The sequence below is a fragment of the Pelophylax lessonae genome (assembly GCF_965119305.1).
Source record: "Pelophylax lessonae genome assembly, chromosome: 13".
Taxonomy (NCBI): Eukaryota; Metazoa; Chordata; class Amphibia; order Anura; family Ranidae; genus Pelophylax; species Pelophylax lessonae.
The window spans coordinates 24,674,703-24,693,040 of NC_138780.1; the positions used below are offsets into that span (position 1 = coordinate 24,674,703).

The window sequence follows — 18,338 nt, forward strand, 5'->3', positions numbered from 1 at the left end:
TGGGGGGTACCAGTGACATTACTACAGTAGTCAGTGCTATTCATATGCACTGTTACTGTAAAAATGACACTGGGAGGGAAGGGGTTAAATGTGTCCCTAGGGGCGTGTTTCTAACTGTAAAGGGGCGAGGCTTTTCGTGTAACCACAGAGATATACGATCCTACATAGCAGTACCGTATGATCTCTGCCGTTAGATCAAGGAGAATGACAGGCGGCTTTGTTTACATCAGCCTCCTGCCTTTCTCCCTCTGCACTGGACGATCGCGAGTGACCGGCGGGACTTGTTAGGGAACGAGCGGGGGCGGGAATGCGCCTCCCGCGTTGCGCGCTCGCCCCCTAGAGGCTCACAGGCTAGTTACGTAGTCCTACGTCACTTTGCCTGTACGGGGCTGACCGCCGCAGTAAATAGTCGTGCGGCGGTCGGCAAGCGGTGTTTCTTTAACGAAAAAAACTATTTTTCATAGTTTGTTATAAAATTTAGCAAATGGGTAACTTTTTTTTTTTTTTTTTTTCTTCACTGATGTGGCCGCACTGATGGTGCACTGATAAATCTGCACTGAGGGCAGCACTGATGGGCTCTGATAGGTGGCACTCGTGGGCGGCACTGATGGGTTGCTCAGGTGAGCACTGATTGGGACCGTTGTCCTTGTTACAGAAGCCAGTTACCGGCTTTCTTCTTTTCTCCTCACGCTGATCGTGAGGAGAGAAAAAAAGACGATAACCGGCTTCTGTTTACTTCTGTGATCAGCTGTCATTGGCTGACAGCTGATCACTTGGTAAAGGGCCGCTGTGATTGGCCCTTTACCCTGTTCTGTGATCAGAAGGACTCGACGATCATGGGTGAAAGTAAAAGAAAATCCTAAATTTTGGGTTGTCCCCTGAAAAGTAATACAGGGGAAATATTCCAATGGGGGCACTAATTCTGGTGACCAAAGAATTCTGCTAATTTGTGTTTGGCTATGAGACAGGAAGCGAAGGGAAATCTCCCCAATGGGACACAGATGGTGAACAAAAAAATCTCAGTGGTATTACCCTCCCTTTATGCTTTCGGCCACCGAGGGTCATAGAGATGGCCAGGGACCATGTGGTCCATGGCCAGCTCTATGGTAAACCGCCACAACCAGTGGATTCATTCTTCGGCTCCCCGATCGCAGGGGCGAGACCGAAAAAGCAGAGGGTGGTGGAAGGGGGGTGATGTCCCCTCCCGCAGCCTGTAAAAGCAATCAAGCAGCCAATCGGCTGCTATGAGGGCTTTTACATATGAGGAAATCTGCCTGTAGCTGCCAGCATCATTCAGATATCCCCACTTAAACTCCACGACACCCACCTAAGGTAAAGTAATTGTAAAGTCTCTGTGTGTGTGTATATATATATATATATATATATATATATATATATATATATATATATATATATATATATATTATACGTACCTCCTCCTGTATGGTTGTTTTTTTGATACGGAACTGGCTAAAAGGGCGTGTCCAAAGGGTGTTAATAAATAGCACATACTCAGACTGGTCTGAGGTGGTAAGCGGGGTCCCCCAAGGCTCAGTCCTGGAACCATCCCTGTTCAATTTTTTCATAAACAGCATTGAGGACGGGATCAGTAGTTCTAGATCAGTTTTTGCAGATGACCCGAAATTGAGCAGGGCAATAACTGCACGGCATGAAGCAGATATCCTACAGAATGACCTGGGCAAAATAACAGAGTGGGCAACGACATGGCACATGAGGTTTAATGTGGAGAAGTGTAAGGTTTTGCACTTGGGGACTAAAAACATAAAAGCACAATACACTTTAAGGGGGGAACCTTTGGGGGAATCAAAAATGAAGAAAGATCTGGGAGTCTTGGTTGATGATAGACTAAGCAATAGCATGCAATGTCAAGCGGCAGCTGCCAAAGCTGGCAGAATATTAGCATGCCTAAAAAAAGGGATGTATTCTCCCTGGAGAAGAGACGCCTGAGAGGGAACATGATAGCAATTTATAAATACCTCAATGGTGATCTCCGCATAGAAAAAAAGCTATTCAGTCAAAAGGATTGCATGAGTACTCAAGGGCATACAATGCGATTAGAGGAGAAGCATTTTAAGCTCAGGCAACGCAGGGGGTTCTTTACTGTTAGGGCTACAAGATTGTGGAATTCTCTACCACAAGAGGTGGTTTCTGCGGGAAGTATGGTTGCTTTCAAAAGACTCTTAGACGTACATCTCAATGATCAGAACATTCCAGGGGTATGAGAGATGATTACGGCCACACACACCTACACAGGTTAAACTGGATGGACTATTGTCTTTATTCAACCTCATCTACTATATAACTGTCTTATGTCTGTTCCAGTAAATGAGACTTGTGCTGTGGCTGGGGGAGTTGCACACGTTGGACAGGTTATGGTTTCCCCGTTAAACCGGTCTTCTAATTTTACTAAGCTTTCCAAAGAAAAATGTTTGGGTGTGGGTCGTGCCTGTGCAGGTGGTGCCCTCCAAAGTCAATGGGTAGCTTAAAAAGGATCTCATCTTCTGTTTTAACCACTTCAGCCCCCAGAGTCGACCCCCCCCCCCTTCATGACCAGACCATTTTTGTGCGTTTGTTGCCATGCGACACTGTACCCAAATAAAATTGATGTCGTCCCCCCCACAAATAGAGCTTATTTCTGGTGGTATTTTATCACCTCTGCGGTTTTTAATTTATGAAAAAAAGAGCGATTAATTTTGAAAAAAAAAAAAAAACACTTTTTACGTTTTTGATATGTAACATTTCCCAAAAAATCAAAATTTTTAACATTTTAGGCCAAATTGTTTCCTGCTACATATTTTTGGTAAAAAAAATCGCAATAAGCGTATTTTGATTGGTTTGTGCAAAAGTTATCACGTTTACTAACTACGGGAAAGATTTTATTTATTTTTGCGGCGGACAGATCGGACCCCCAACTGACATTTTTGACACTTTTGGGGGGACTAGTGACATTACTACAGTATTCAGTGCTAAAAATATGCACTGTTACTGTAATAATGACACTGGCAGGGAAGGGGTTAACCCTGTTGGTGATCAAGGGGTTAAATGTATGCCTCATGCTTACTGACGTGTGTGGGGGGAGGGGGTTTTGCGACAGACAGAGATCGCAGGTTCAGCTATGCTGAATCCTGTGATCTGTCCCTGTCTGTCACAGAGAAGATCCGCCTGCTTTGTTTACACAAGCAGGCAGATTTTCTCACTCTTTCCCCGACGATCGGGGAAGAGAGGCGGCAATCGCCACCTCTCCTCCTCCGGCCCGACTCCCGCTGTGTCTGAACACAGCAGAGGCGAGCCTCCGGCGACACGCGCTGCCAAGACAAGCAGGAGTCCAGTGACGTAGGTCTACGTCGCCGGACACAGGGCTGCCACTGTGCCGCAGTAGCAGCTCGGAAAGTGGTTAAAGACCGCTGCGCAAATACAGTGTGACATAAAATATTGCAACGATTGCCATTTTATTCTCTAGGGTCTCTGCTAAATATATATAATTGTTTGGGGGTTCTAAATAATTTCCTAGCAAAAAATACTGATTTTAACTTGTAAGCAACAAGTGTCAGAAAAAGGCTTCGGCATGAAGGGGTTAATCAGGGAATTAATAAAACGTGGGACTTACACGGTACAAATATCAGACCAATGAAATAAAATCTTGTATAAAAGGTACAGACTTATATTTCCGTTCAGATAAATTGTTCATAAAACCACAAATTGTAAATATGCGTGCCATAGCGTTTTATCTTTTGCTTTACATATGCATCAATGAATAGCATAACTTCCAAATGTCTCCTGACCTCCCCTAGTTCTCTGCATTTTATACAGCTTGTCATTGATATTACATAAGCAAATATCGTTCAGTTTTCTGGACGAAACTTGTGGGGAGATGGGACCGTTCCTAATGCGTTTTCCAGCTATTGAAATCTGCTTCTTCAGGAATAGATCTACAAAATCATAAATCCGATTGACTTTATTACCAATCGGTATATGGCACAGAAAATATTGGTTGGAATGTGCTCTAGACTGCGCACAAATTTTCCCGCACGACAGAATTCTACTTCAGAAGTGATGTCATGTGTTGGATTGCTTTCTTGTGTTTTTTCATCTCTGAGCATGCCTAGTCTTGTTAATAAGATTTTTCCCCATCATAATCTGTACTAATGAGACGAAAATCGGACGTGTTTTGACGGAGGACAAAAATTATATAGCCTGCACACCAGGATTTTTTCGGCCGAAAAGTCGGAGTCGGTTGTCGAGAGCACCATACTAACAAGCCGAAAATCGGCAGATCAGTCGTCGGACGAAAATTTCCAGCCGAATTTCGACTCGTGTGTACGGTTCCTAAGTCTGATGGTAGTGTCATCTACAGATATCCTACATCTTCTGAAGAACTTTCTTTCTGAAGTGGAATCTTGTTGTTTTTTTGTATGTTGGAAAGTCGTTGTAAATTTCTTGGCACTCTGCTGATATTGACCACCGATTTTAGTCTTTGGACAACAGAATGAAAATTGTCAAAACAGCTGGGAACTCATCTACTGGTAACAAAGTAGAACCCGTTAGAAGGGCATACAGATAATGGAATTCTAGTTAATAACGGGAAACAGCTGGCATATGTTTGGTGACTGCTTTTAGGCAGGAAATGTGCGGTGACCCTCCTTTTTAGAAGCCAAGCTCTGGGTACAACAAACAGTTGAAGACTGTTTGCTTAAAAGCCACTTCCCGTGTTGAATAATATTTTTTAAATCCTACAAATCTTCTTGATTACATGTGGGTGGAGGTCTAGCTGCCCCTGATTGTTGGCCGTAAATTTTCAGCCAATGTCCGATCGGCCGACTGTCGGCTTGTTAGTATGATGCTTCCGACAACTGACTGCGACTTTTCGGCCGAACAAAATCTGGTGTGCATGCTATAAAATTTTTGTTGGCCGTCACCAGAACGGCCGATTCGTCAGTCAGTACAGATTTCGGCCGACAAAAGTCAGATGAGCAAGACTGGGCATGCTCAGAGAAGAAAAAACACACGGAAAGTAAACAAGAACATGACATCACTTCTGCAGTTGGTTTTTGTTGGCCGACAAAATTTGTGTGCAGTCTAGAGCACATTTCAACCAACACAACAACACTGGACAAAAGACGGCCGATCGGTCGGCCAACAATTGGTGTGTGTGTACGAGGCTTAAAGCCCCGTACACACGATCAGATTATCGAACGATCTGTCATCCGTTTTTTGTGGCATGCTAGTCTGATGTGGAAAGTGAAGAGGTTATTTTCATATGAATTTTCCCGTACGACAGAATTCTACTTCAGAAGTGATGTCATGTGTTGGATTGTTTTGTATGTTCTTTCGTCTCTGAGCATGCCTAGTCTTAAGATTTTTTTTCTGTCAAACTGTACTAATGAGACAAAAATCGGACGTTGTGTTGACGAACGATAACATTTTTATAGCCTGCACATCAGGATTATTTCGGCCGAAAAGTCGGTGTCGGCTTTCGAAAGCACCATACTAACAATCCGAAAATCGACAGATCGTTCGTCGGATGAAATTTCCCTTCAGATTTTCTTATCGTGTGTACGGGCCTTTAGGCTGTGTGGTTTGTGATTGGCCAGGAGGAGATACGACCACAGAGTTGAGGTCTGTGAGACCTGCAGCAATTCGTTCTCAATCTACAAATTTTGTTTGATATCAGAAAGCACCTTTCTCTTGTATACGTTCTTCAGATGGTGAAGGTCTGCCTTTTAACATGTTGCAAGGAAGCAACAGCTAGGATTTTTGGCAATTTTATACTCGCAGCTGGACATAGACTGAAACAGGGGATTTTCATAAAACCTAGCTTGCATTATATTCATTTTTCCTTTAACCCAAATTCACCTCCCGCCCTAAGCATCAAGCTCAGCCAGTGGCTTAGCTATGAAGATAATATATTAGTGCCAATAATACTTGCATTTCAAAAACTTCAAATTCTCTGCAGATGTCCCCATCGGGTCCGCTCGTATTGGCGAGATTGCTTTGTAAAATTTGCAATGCTCGCTGACCTGGGGAAAGGAAAAGAGATTTAGAATTGGGCAGCTGCTAGCCGGTAGGGTGAGCTTCACTTCACTGTATGGAGACCAAAAAAAAAAAGATCTCTTTAATAACTACCCTTTGTCTGGAAAAAAAAAAAACCTTCTTAGTAGTCCATGGAGTCCAGCGTTGTCTTCAACTCCAAAGTTCTCCTTGGGACACTCTGGCTTTCGTGCTGCCATCTTGATACTCCTGGTTGGTTGATGGCTGTTTCTTATTGCTATTTCATCGCATGTGCGTTGCAAGATCCCACGCTTGCATAGACATGCTACCAGGCTTTACCAGGTCTAAATAGTGATACCGTATTTTTCGGACTATAAGGCGCACTGAAAATCCTAAAATTTGATCAAAAACTGGCAGTGCGCCTTATATATGAAAATAGTTTGAATATTTACCGTTAAATGGATGGTTTGACCAAAGGGGTGCAACCACTGGACATAAGTGTCAATCGTTCCTTCAAGGCGAAACTGCAAATCACGTGGGAAAATTGGATGATGGAAGGAGAGCACTCCTTCACGAAGACCGGGAGGCAACGCCGGGCCAGTTATGCCACTGTGTGCCAGTGGATAGTGGATGCCTGGCCTAAAGTATCCGCCAGAACTGTCATCCGAGGGTTCGCAATGAGCACCTGCCAGTAAACCTTGCGCGGATCAACGGTCCAAAAAAAAAGTGCGGTGTCTAATCCGGTGCGCCTTATATATGAAAATAGTTTGAAAATTTACTGTTAACTGATACTGCGCCTTATAATCCGGTGCTCCTTATAGTCGCGAATATACGGTACTTAATTCAACACTGCCTCCTGGGATATTTGACGTTAACAGGCTGCAGGGGCTGATCTTGGGCAAGGAATCGGGAAGTGGCAGGTTACACGCATACATTTTCAATATGATAAAAGGAAACTGCAAAAGGCCCTGTTTACATGGCCATTAAAAAACGGAAATTGGGGCGTGTTTTTGCCACTGCCCGAACGCCTAACACAGCAGCCTACAATGGACAATATGAGCAGTGGACAGAGTTGTTCACATTTAAAAATCGTAGCCCTTGCGTCACTTAAAAGCATGGGATTTTTTTTCTTGTTCGAATCATATTTACCTAGGTGGGTGCAGCATCAGTCCGATGCTGCATCTCACCCCTGCCGGCTGTAAGACTGAGAACTGAACAATCAAACCCACTGATCACTCAGTTCTCCCTGAGCAGAGAGCTTGTGACTGTCAGTCACTCACTGGAGCGCTGGGCTGTGGAGGGTGTGGGAGCGTCCGGCTCAGGCTCTCAATGGCTCGCTGAGAGGCTGAACCGGGTACCGCTCCAGAGGAAGAAAAAGAGGAGGGCAAGAAGAAAGTGCCACCTAAAGTATAGTATATTAGAAATTTTTTATTTCCCCACACGGATTAAAAAGACTCACAGGATGCAGGAGTTAACAAGCTCATAATAGTGATGTATAGGAAGAGCCGTCTCGGACTGTCCCAAGATCAGAGCGATCCACTGGGCTGTATGGTGTAGTAAGCCAAGCAAGGAGTTCACTTGTCCTGTGGCCACTGGGAGACAACCAGCGTGGACCGCAAGGAAATGACGTCACTGGAACCGGTTCCTTGCGGTCCACGCTGGTTGTTTCCTGGTGGCCACGGGACAAGTGAACTCCTTGCCTGGCTTACTACACCATACAGCCCAGTGAATTGCTCCGATCTTGGGACAGTCCGGGACCGCTCCTCCTATACATCACTATTATGAGCTTGTCAACTCCTGTGAGTCTTTTTTTTTTTTTTTTTTATCCATGTGTAGAAATAAACAATTTCTAATATACCATACTTGGGTGGCACTTCCTCCTTGCCTTCCTCTTTTTCTTCCTCTAGAGTCTAGACATAGAGCCTGCTAGACTCTCTGAGGATAGCTGCCGCCATCCATATACTGTATGTGCTATGCCTGTTAATGGACAATTTTATATGGACTTGATTTTTCACGGAATTGTTTTACCTTAGCGAATCATCCCTCCGCCAGATGTATTGTTTTGTTTACGGGTACCGGTCGAGGCATGTGGACGGATCATGACGATATGGTCGCAATTGTTCCCAAACCTGGATCCGCTCGGTGACGTCAGCCGACAGCAGGCTTCAGCTCGCTGTCTGCTGAAAATGGGTTACAGGAGTGCAGAACAAACTGCACTCCTGTGATTCACAGGGGTAACAACGAGCTTCAGTAAGGATGCAATGTACTTCCTAATTCATAAAGAAAATAAAAAAAGAGCCACGAGTGAAAGAAAAATTTGTGTTCTCATTCATATTCTTGGAAAAATGGCCATAAAATCATAAATTCTGCAAGGGTGTGTATTTGTAAACTTATGAGCACAACTGTATACGGCGCCGACAATAATTTTTTTTTTTCAGCGCTTTAGATACTCTACATCCTCCCCTCCAAGTATTTTACAATCTAAGGGAGATCTAATGCCACTTCATTGCCTGGGCGTGTATGAAACAGTGTTAATTTCGTCGACTAAAACCGACTAAAACGTTTTCGTCGACTAACACAATTCAGATGACTAAAATACGACTAAAACTAAAATGGCATTTTAGTCTTAAGACTAAAATACGACTAAAACTAAAATGGCATTTTAGTCAAAAGACTATAACTAAAACTAAATCGAAATTTGCTGCCAAAAATTAACACTGGTGCATGCTCAAAGCATAAATAATAACATATTAGATTTTTCACTCCAGGACCAGCAGTAGTATATAATGAGTTTGGAAATTGTAGAGAAATGCTTAAATAATGCATTACAAATTACAATTGAACTACACCCATTCGATTTATAGATGACTAAAATGAGTTTTAGTCGACTAAAATGTTGGGCGTTTTAGTCGACTAAAATATACTGGAGTTTTAGTCGACTAAATACGACTAAAACTAAAACACTTGCAGAAGACTAAAATGGGACTAAAACTAAAATGCCATTTTAGTCCTAAGACTAAGACTAAAACTAAATTGAAATTTGCTGCCAAAATTAACACTGGTATGAAATCTGTACCCTACTACCTCTCCCAACGCTAGTTACACATAATATTAATATATTTTCTTACTCTGACAGATCGTTCCAGACCCTTCATGTGAATATACACTTAACACTCTGCAGACTTTATTTCCTATGTTACTTTGCAGCCAGCACTGATGATGTTATTTAGGGGGCGCTATATCTGGAAGGACTGGTTTTCCTGGCTGCCCAGAAGGCAGAGTTGTCTCTGATGTCACTGCTCAACGTCCGGACGTTGAGAATATCTAGAGGCAAAATTATCTTGTGTTGAAAAAAGAAAAACGGAGCCACTTATATGGGTGGGTCAGGAATATAATGTACAAGTATGGCAAATGAGAAATACCATTAAAAGCCGAGAAGGAAAAAAAAAAACCAAAATACAACTAAAAGGTATAGAGGAAAATAAATGGTAATGGCGATTTTTGCACACATAGGGTAAATTAAAAACGGTAAATTCTGGAGTGTCCAGATTTATAATTACCGTATTTTTCGGACTATAAGGCGCACTGAAAATCCTAAAATTTTATCAAAAACCGGCAGTGCGCCTTATAATACGGTGCGCCTTTATATATGAAAATGGTTTGAAAATTTACCGTTAACTGGATGGTTTGACCAAAGGGGTGCAACCACTGGACAGAAGTGTCAATCGTTCCTTCAAGGCGAAACTGCTAATTACGTGGGAAAAATGGATGATGGAAGGAGAGCACTCCTTCATGAAGACGGGGAGGCAACGCCGGGCCAGTTATGCCACTGTGTGCCAGTGGATGCCTGGCATAAAGTATCCACCAGAACTGTCATCCGAGGGTTCGCAATGAGCACCTGCCAGTAAACCTCGCGCGGATCAACGTTCAAAAAAAAAAAAGTGCGCCTTATAATCCGGTACGCCTTATGATTGAAAATTTACTGTTAACTGATACTGCGCCTTATAATCCGGTGCACCTTATAGTCACGAAAATACGGTATAGGAATAGTGAGGTGGCAAATTAGGACATAAAGGGGGACCAGTGGGGAGGAAGAGACAAGAATGAAGAAGACCATAGGTGGTCAAGAAGAGACAAGAGAATACTGTATAAGACGTAGAGAGAAAGCTAAGAGAAGGGCGAGTCTCTAGAACCATAAATGTTATAGTAAAAATATGAAATTAAAGAGGAGAGTTGCCAGAGGAAAGTATCTGAAGCAACCTTCAGGGGGTCTGGAAATTCATCAGAGGGACCGCTATATTGACCCATGTGAGGACGAGGTCAGTGTATTCTCTGGACCACCTGTAGGTGATGGCATCTCCTTAAGGCTGCAGCTGAGCGTATTGTTTTCTGGCGTTTTTTGGCCGTTGTTGTAGGTGTTTTTTTTGGGCGTTTCTCTAGTGTTTTTGGGGTGTTTTTTAAAAAAAATGGGTGTGTTAAAAGGGGTGGAGGCCACCTATGTCCGATAACTGCGTTTTGATGCATTCCTATGGGACCAGAACAGCTCTTGATCAGAATAAAAAGAAGCTCCTGTACTTTTTTGAGCTACAGGCATTTTGCTTCAGGGGACAATTCAGATGTGGCCATTGAAATGAATGTGATTTTAATTGTTGGGCGTTTTGGATTTTCACAGATGAGCATTTTATGGACTGACAAAAGCTCAGGTGTGAACAGGGTCTAAGGGCATCGGATGTAGAGAAATGAATCCAAATATACCACAAGACTTTGTATTTCCCAAGAGTATCATTCTCCAACGCTAGCATTTTTTCTATGATGATGTCGTCCTTTACCATGGAAACCCATATGGATAATGGGGGGGTAATATCGGTCTTCTAAAATAGTGGAATGAGTTGTCGTGCCGCAGAAAGGAAAAAGACAGCTGACACCGTTTCTGGGATGCTACTGAGCCCGGAAGGATAGAAGTGCAATCTTCGGAGTTGCATAGAATATCTAGGTGTTTGTTTGCATTGGATACCAGGGCTTTGCATATTCACAGGGCATGACGACCTTGTGTCACGGCTAATCAGGGAAGTTTGCACCGCTTGATTAAACGTATGTTTTGTAACCTAACAAGCTCTGCGCTTAGAGCCCGACTGCGGGCAACAAAAAAAAAAAATGTTCTAATGCAGTGGGGCTGTGCCCGCACTGCTTTGGTCAACTGTTCATTTTGTCCAGGGAATTGGAGAAAGCTGTATGCTCACCCAATCCTCTGCTCTACTAGGAAACTGTGTCTCCCCCCCCCCCCCCCACAATCCAGTGGGTGGACTCTTCTGGAGGTCCTTGCGTCAAGAGCAGCTCTGTGGGCGTGATGACGTAAGGAAAAGTCCACCACACAAGACTGCTAGATCACGGAGGGAGGAGAGCTAGAGCCACAGGGGCCAGTCTTGTGTGTGTGTGTGTGTGTGTGTGTGTGTGTGTGTGTGTGGGGGGGGGGGGGATTAGGTAAGTATATCTACATTCTCTAATTCCCTAGACAAAAACTAGCCCAGCCCTACTGCATAGGAAATCTTCTTATTTTTTTAAAGTCCAACTCTAGGCCAAACTCTAGGACAGATGTAGGTAAGTATATCTACATTCTCTAAAGCCTAGTACACACGCAACGATTATCAGCCGACCGATCGTCCGTCTTTTGTCCAGAGATGTGTTTTGTTGGTTGGAATGTGCCTAGACTGCACACAAATTTTCTCCCCCGACAAAATTCTACTTCAGAAGTGATGTCATGTGTTGGATTGCTTTCTTTGTGTTCTTTCTTCTCTGAGCATGCCCAGTCTTGCTCATTAGATTTTTCCCTGTCGAAATCTATACTGACTGCACAAAAATCGGCCGTGTTTTGACGGCGGACAAAAATGTTATAGCCTGCGCACCAGATTTTTTTCGGCCGAAAAGTTGGAGTTGGTTGTCAGAAGCATCATACTAACAAGCCGAAAATCGGCAGATCGGACGTTGGCCGAAAATTCCCGGCCGAATTTTGACGCGTGTGTACGGGCCTTAATTCTCTAGACCAGGGATTCCCAAACTATGGCCCTGCAGTTGTTCAGGAACTACAGTTCCCATCATGCCTAGTTATGTATGTGAAGGTCAAAGTTTTACAATGCCTCATGGGATGTGTAGTTCTGCAACAGCTGCAGGGCCGTAGTTTGGTAATCCCTGTTCTAGACAAAAACTAGCACAGACCCACTGCATAGGAAAACAATTTATTTTTTAAAGTCTAACCCTAGGACAGATGTAACCCCCCCGCCCCCTCCCACCCCTTTTGATCTGATCTTTGGGTTAACAATAAAAGCGCTCTAAACACCCATTTTCACTCTTCCTGAAGCCATGGTCATATGGTCATCTGGTGCCTGGTCCTTCTCTCCTGTTTACATCATGGAGTGGTCCTTTTTCTGGGTGTCCATACCGCTGCCCGTGTCATGGGGACAATTCCCATTGGCTAACTAGTGGGAGGGGTCCTCTTAGAATTTTTTGATGAGAGATGATGTCGGACCAATGGGAGTAAGGTGGGTCAGACAGTGACGGAACTGCATAAGAGGAGGACCTGGATGGGGGGACTCAGATACGTAGTACTGGCTTAACCAAATGAGGACAACTTTACATCTGGCAGGATGGGTGGGGACGTATACAGGTCCCTCTCAAAAAATTTGCATATTGTGATAAAGTTCATTATTTTCTGTAATGTACGGATAAACATTAGACTTTCATATATTTTAGATTCATTACACACAACTGAAGTAGTGCAAGCCTTTTATTGTTTTAATATTGATGATTTTGGCATACAGCTCATGAAAACCCCAAATTCCTATCTCAAAAAATTTGCATATTTCATCCGACCAATAAAAGAAAAGTGTTTTTAATACAAAAAAAAGTCAACCTTCAAAAAATGATGTTCAATTATGCACTCAATACTTGGTCGGGAATCCTTTTGCAGGAATGACTGCTTCAATGCGGCGTGGCATGGAGGCCATCAGCCTGTGGCACTGCTGAGGTGTCATGGAGGCCCAGGATGCTTCGATAGCGGCCTTGAGCTCATCCAGAGTGTTGGGTCTTGCGTCTCTCAACTTTCTCTTGACAACATCCCACAGATTCTCTATGGGGTTCAGGTCAGGAGAGTTGGCAGGCCATTTGAGCACAGTAATACCATGGTCAGTAAACCATTTACCAGTGGTTTTGGCACTGTGAGCAGGTGCCAGGTCATGCTGAAAAATGAAATCTTCATCTCCATAAAGCTTTTCAGCAGATGGAAGCATGAAGTGCTCAAAAAATCTCCTGATAGCTAGCTGCATTGACCCTGCCCTTGATAAAACACAGTGGACCAACACCAGCAGCTGACATGGCACCCCAGACCATCACTGACTGTGGGTACTTGACACTGGACTTCAGGCATTTTGGCATTTCCCTCTCCCCAGTCTTCCTCAGGGTCCGGTCACCTCTTCTCGTTGTGCAGCGTTTTCTGCCACACTTTTTCCTTCCCACAGACTTCCCACTGAGGGGCCTTGATACAGCACTCTGGGAACAGCCTATTCGTTCAGAAATTTCTTTCTGTGTCTTACCCTCTTGCTTGAGGGTGTCAATGATGGCCTTCTGGACAGCAGTCAGGTCGGCAGTCTTACCCATGATTGCGGTTTTGAGTAATGAACCAGGCTGGGAGTTTTTAAAAGCCTCAGAATCTTTTGCAGGTGTTTAGAGTTAATGAGTTGATTCAGATGATTAGGTTAATAGCTCGTTTAGAGAACCTTTTCATGATATGCTAATTTTTTGAGATAGGAATTTTGGGTTTTCATGAGCTGTATGCCAAAATCATCAATATTAAAACAATAAAAGGCTTGCACTATTTCAGTTGTGTGTAATGAATCTAAAATATATGAAAGTCTAATGTTTATCCGTACATTACAGAAAATAATGAACTTTATCACAATATGCTAATTTTTTGAGAGGGACCTGTAGGTAAAAAATTATTTTTAGGTGAAGTTCCTAGGTTGCACAACTGGAAATTCAGTGCCTGCCTAAATGGAGGATTTATATTTCTCTTACGTCCTCCGACAGTCGCCGCCCACTCATACAGTCTTCACTTATGGGGTATTGACTTCATCTCCACAGGAGTACTAGCTACTCCTGTGGAGATGAAGTCAATACCCCATAAGTGAAGACTGTATGAGTGAACGGCGACTGCCGGAGGACTCGGAGAAAGGAATTTTACGGTAAGATTTTACAAAAATTCTGTTTTTTTTTTTTTTTTTAACCTTCGATTACATTTTAAGGAATTGGCCAACCAACCAATCGGATCCCAGTTTGTCACTTTCCTACTGCTGACTCTTTGATTTGACCTAGCCTCCCAATTTTTAGGAAACCTTCTCTTTTATCCTTGGTAATGTACAAATACTTTGACACTTGAGGTGCAAAATTTTAATTTTAATCTTTGCTCATTTTGAAGGATGACCACTTTAATTCGTCGGGGACGACGCGGAGAGGAGGGACAAGACCGAAGAGCAGATTCCGAGGATGGCGGCAAAGAAAAAGATGAAGAGTCCTCAGGGGATTGCAAAGACATGAGGCTAACGCTTATGGAGGAAGTGCTGCTTTTAGGATTAAAAGACAAAGAGGTACGTTATTTAAAACAATATTCCGTAATAACTGGAGGCTGAAAGCAGCCTATTGTGCAAAATTGATCATTTGCTAAAGTGTATTTCCCCTTTTTGCAGCCAGTTAAGGAAAATGCCTTCTATATACTGTATTTGTTAAATGCTCCAATGCATAACTTAAAATGAAAAATTGCTGCTTTCTTTTGCAGTTGTTGGCCTTAATTAACCCTGCCTGTACTCTGCTGGAAGATCTCATTATCAATTGTAAGCTAGATTTGGTCACTGTCTGCCTCAACAAAGGGCCTTCTGAATTGTATGTTAATGGAGAATGTTGAGGGGAAATTCGGTGTGTCCCTCATTGTCAGTGGGGACAGATTGGGTTCCTCTCATTTCAAAGTGTTAAAAGTAGCTTGGTCTGCTCGAGGCAACAAACGCCTAGAAAGGTATGGGAGCTTAAAGTCTGACTGCAAAAGTGGAAGGACGTCTTTAAAAATTTTTGACTGAACCCGTTTTAAGCTGAGTCTGTGTGTGAAATGCAGTGACACGGAAAGAGCTTTTGCACTAAACTGCTTGTGACCTAAAGCCTTTTGACAATTCCAGCATGCATTGTTTTCTCTGAAGCACTTGGAAGTACCAGCAAGGCATGTTTGGCACTTTGGCAGGTTGGGGGGGGGGGGGGGGGACTGGAAGTCTGCAGCTGACTTGGTGGTCTTGTAGAGAATGATTTTTCTGGAGGAGACTGGGGAGCACTGTGGACCATTATGGAGGTTGGAGGGCACTATGGGAGGTTGGGGGGCAATGTGCAGATGAAGGGGTCTAAGGGTGTCTGGGGACACTGTGGACCATTATGGGGGGGGGGGGTAGGTTGCACTGTGGAGTCTAAGGGTGCCTGTGAACCATTATGGAAGGTTGGGGGGAACTATGGGAGGCACTGTGTAAGGTTGGTGGGCACTGTGTAGACTAAAGGCTCGAAGGGTGCCTGTGGACACGGTATCAATATGGGCGGTTGGAGGGCACTATGGGGGCACTGTGGACCATTATGGGAGGTTTGAAGGGCACCATGGGAGGCACTGTTGGAGCTTTGGGGGGGGGGGGCACTGTGGAGCCTAAGGGTGCCTGTAAACCATTATGGAAGGTTGGAGGGCACTATGGGAGGCACTGTGTAAGGTTGGGGCGCACTGTGTAGACTAAGGGCTCTAAGGGTGCCTGTGGACACTGGATCAATATGGGAGGTTTGAGGGCACTATGGGGGCACTGTGGACCATTATGGGAGGTTTGAAGGGCACCATGGGAGGTACTGTTGGAGCTTGGGGGGCACTGTGGAGTCTAAGGGTGCCTGTGAACTATTATGGAAGGTTGGAGGGCACTATGGGAGGCACTGTGTAAGGTTGGGGCGCACTGTGTAGACTAAGGGCTCTAAGGGTGCCTGTGGACACTGTATCAATATGGGAGATTGGAGGGCACTATGACGATGGAGGGGGCCTGTGGACACAGTGAACCATAATGGGAGGTTGGAGGGCACTAGGGGAGGCATTGTAAAAAGTTGGGGGGCACTGTGGGGATTCGGGGCTCTAAGGGTGCCTGAAGACACTGTGGACCACTATGGAAGGCACTCTGGGAAGTTACGGAATTTGCAGCTGGGGGCCCAGGAGAGCGGAGGCCATTGCCCAGCGGTTGAAAACCACTGCGTTAGAGTGTCCTCCTTCATTTTTTGACATGAGGGAAGCCAAATTTTGCTTGCTGTTGGTAATTGGACACATTCAGCTGGACTCGTTAGTAATGTTGGATAGGTTTTTTTATAGTAAATCCAAGGCTCATTAGAACCGAAGAATTGGCTTTAATAAGCTACAAAAGGTCTTCAATGTTACAGGAGCAGTCCAATTAGATTTGACTGACTACAACTGGCTATACCATGACCTGGATAAATGAGAACCTTCACAGACGTATTGTACTTGCTTGTCTGACCTGTATCGTCTTATAGAGAAGGGAAAAATTGCTCCTTAAGGAATAGTAAGCGCTTCTGATAAGGACGCCTGCTCGTTATTGGTTGCTTAAAGTGACCCATTTTTTTTTGTCCATGTAGAGCAAAGTAAAAAGGTCCCTAAACCCCCTCCATCCCCACCAACACATACAGTCAGGTCCATAAATATTGGGACATCGACACAATTCTAATCTTTTTGGCTCTATACACCACCACAATGGATTTGAAATGAAACAAACAAGATGTACTTTAACTGCAGACTTTCAGCTTTAATTTGAGGGTATTTACATCCAAATCAGGTGAAAGGTGTAGGAATTACAACAGTTTGTATATGTGCCTCCCACTTTTTAAGGGACCAAAAGTAATGGGACAATTGGCTGCTCAGCTGTTCTATGGCCAGGTGTGTGTTATCCCTCATTATCCCATTTACAAGGATCAGATAAAAGGTCCAGAGTTAGGGCTCTTTCACACAGGCGGACCGTTCAGATCCGCCTGTCCGTTTTTTTGGCGGATCTGAACGGTTCCCCCTATGCATTCCTATGGGACATCGGATGTCAGCGGAGACATGCCCGCTGACATCAGATCCGTCAAATCTGGACGGATCGAGACCCTACTTTCCATCCGTCCATCGGATCGGATGAGAACGGACCGACGGTCTGTTCCCATCCGATTTCCTCCATAGAGATGCATGGGGAACTAATCGATCCCCCCGCTGAGAAAAATGGACTCCGTCCGGACGGAGTGTGTGAAAGGAGCCTTAATTTCAAGTGTGCTATTTGCATTTGGAATCTGTTGCTGTCTGCAAGAACCCTGCATTGCACCATGAGCTGCTAATCGTGGGTGCAATGCTTTTTTTGGCTCCCAATAAAAAATTAAAAAAAAAAAAAAAATAATAATAAATGCACATTTTTTTTTTTTTTACCTGCACAAAGATGTACATTTTATTTATCTATTTATTTATTTTCTTTTTTAAAAGGTGAACTTTTTTTTTTTTTTTTTTAACCACCTCCCACCCGGGCCATTGTAAATATACGGCCGGGCGGGAGTCTCGTCCTTCTGAATGGACGTTCCGGAACGTCCTTCAGAAGGAGAGAGATCGCGCCGCCACGCAATCTCGATGTGCCTGTGTCCCTCGGACACAGAGCAACATCATTCGGCAGGAGGGCCCTGTGATTGGCCCTCCTGATCACATGACGGCTGTGTCCAATCACAGCCGTCATGTTATGTAAATAGAGCCGTTGTAACGGCTTCGATCTCTTCTCCTCCTGACAGATCCTGTCAGTGAGGAGAAGAGGGATGATCGGTGCTGCTGCGGGGGTGATCAGTGAGTATTTCTAATTACTCACTGATCACAGGGGGGGTCTGTGCTGGTAATCAGAACATTGATTACCAGTGCAGCCCTGGGGGGGGGGGGGGGAGGGGTGCCACTAAGCCACCAGGGATGGCAAGCAGGGCTCAGAGAGCCCCACAGTGCCCTCCCTATCAGTGTTGCCCACCAATGCCATCTATCAGTGCTGCCCACCAGTGCCGTTATTGCCATTCATCAGTGCCGCCCACCAGTGCCCATTATTGCCCACCAGTGCCGCCCATCAGTGCCGATCAGTGCCACCTATCAGTGCCCATCAGTGCTGCCTATCAGTTAACATCAGCGCTGCCTATCAGTGCCCACCAATGCTGCATATCAGTGCTATCTATCAGTGCTGCATATCAGTGCCACCCCATCAGTGCCACCC

General features: G+C 44.4%; 1 protein-coding gene across 1 annotated transcript in view; it reads left to right on the plus strand.

Moving 5' to 3' along the window:
• GOLPH3L (golgi phosphoprotein 3 like) overlaps window positions 1-18,338 on the plus strand; it is a 109,179-nt gene that overhangs the window by 10,988 nt on the left and 79,853 nt on the right. The window contains exon 2 of the mRNA XM_082242760.1: window positions 14,477-14,645. Coding sequence (XP_082098886.1) covers window positions 14,478-14,645 — 168 coding nt within the window. The 5' untranslated portion in view covers window position 14,477. The remainder of the gene's footprint in view (window positions 1-14,476; window positions 14,646-18,338) is intronic.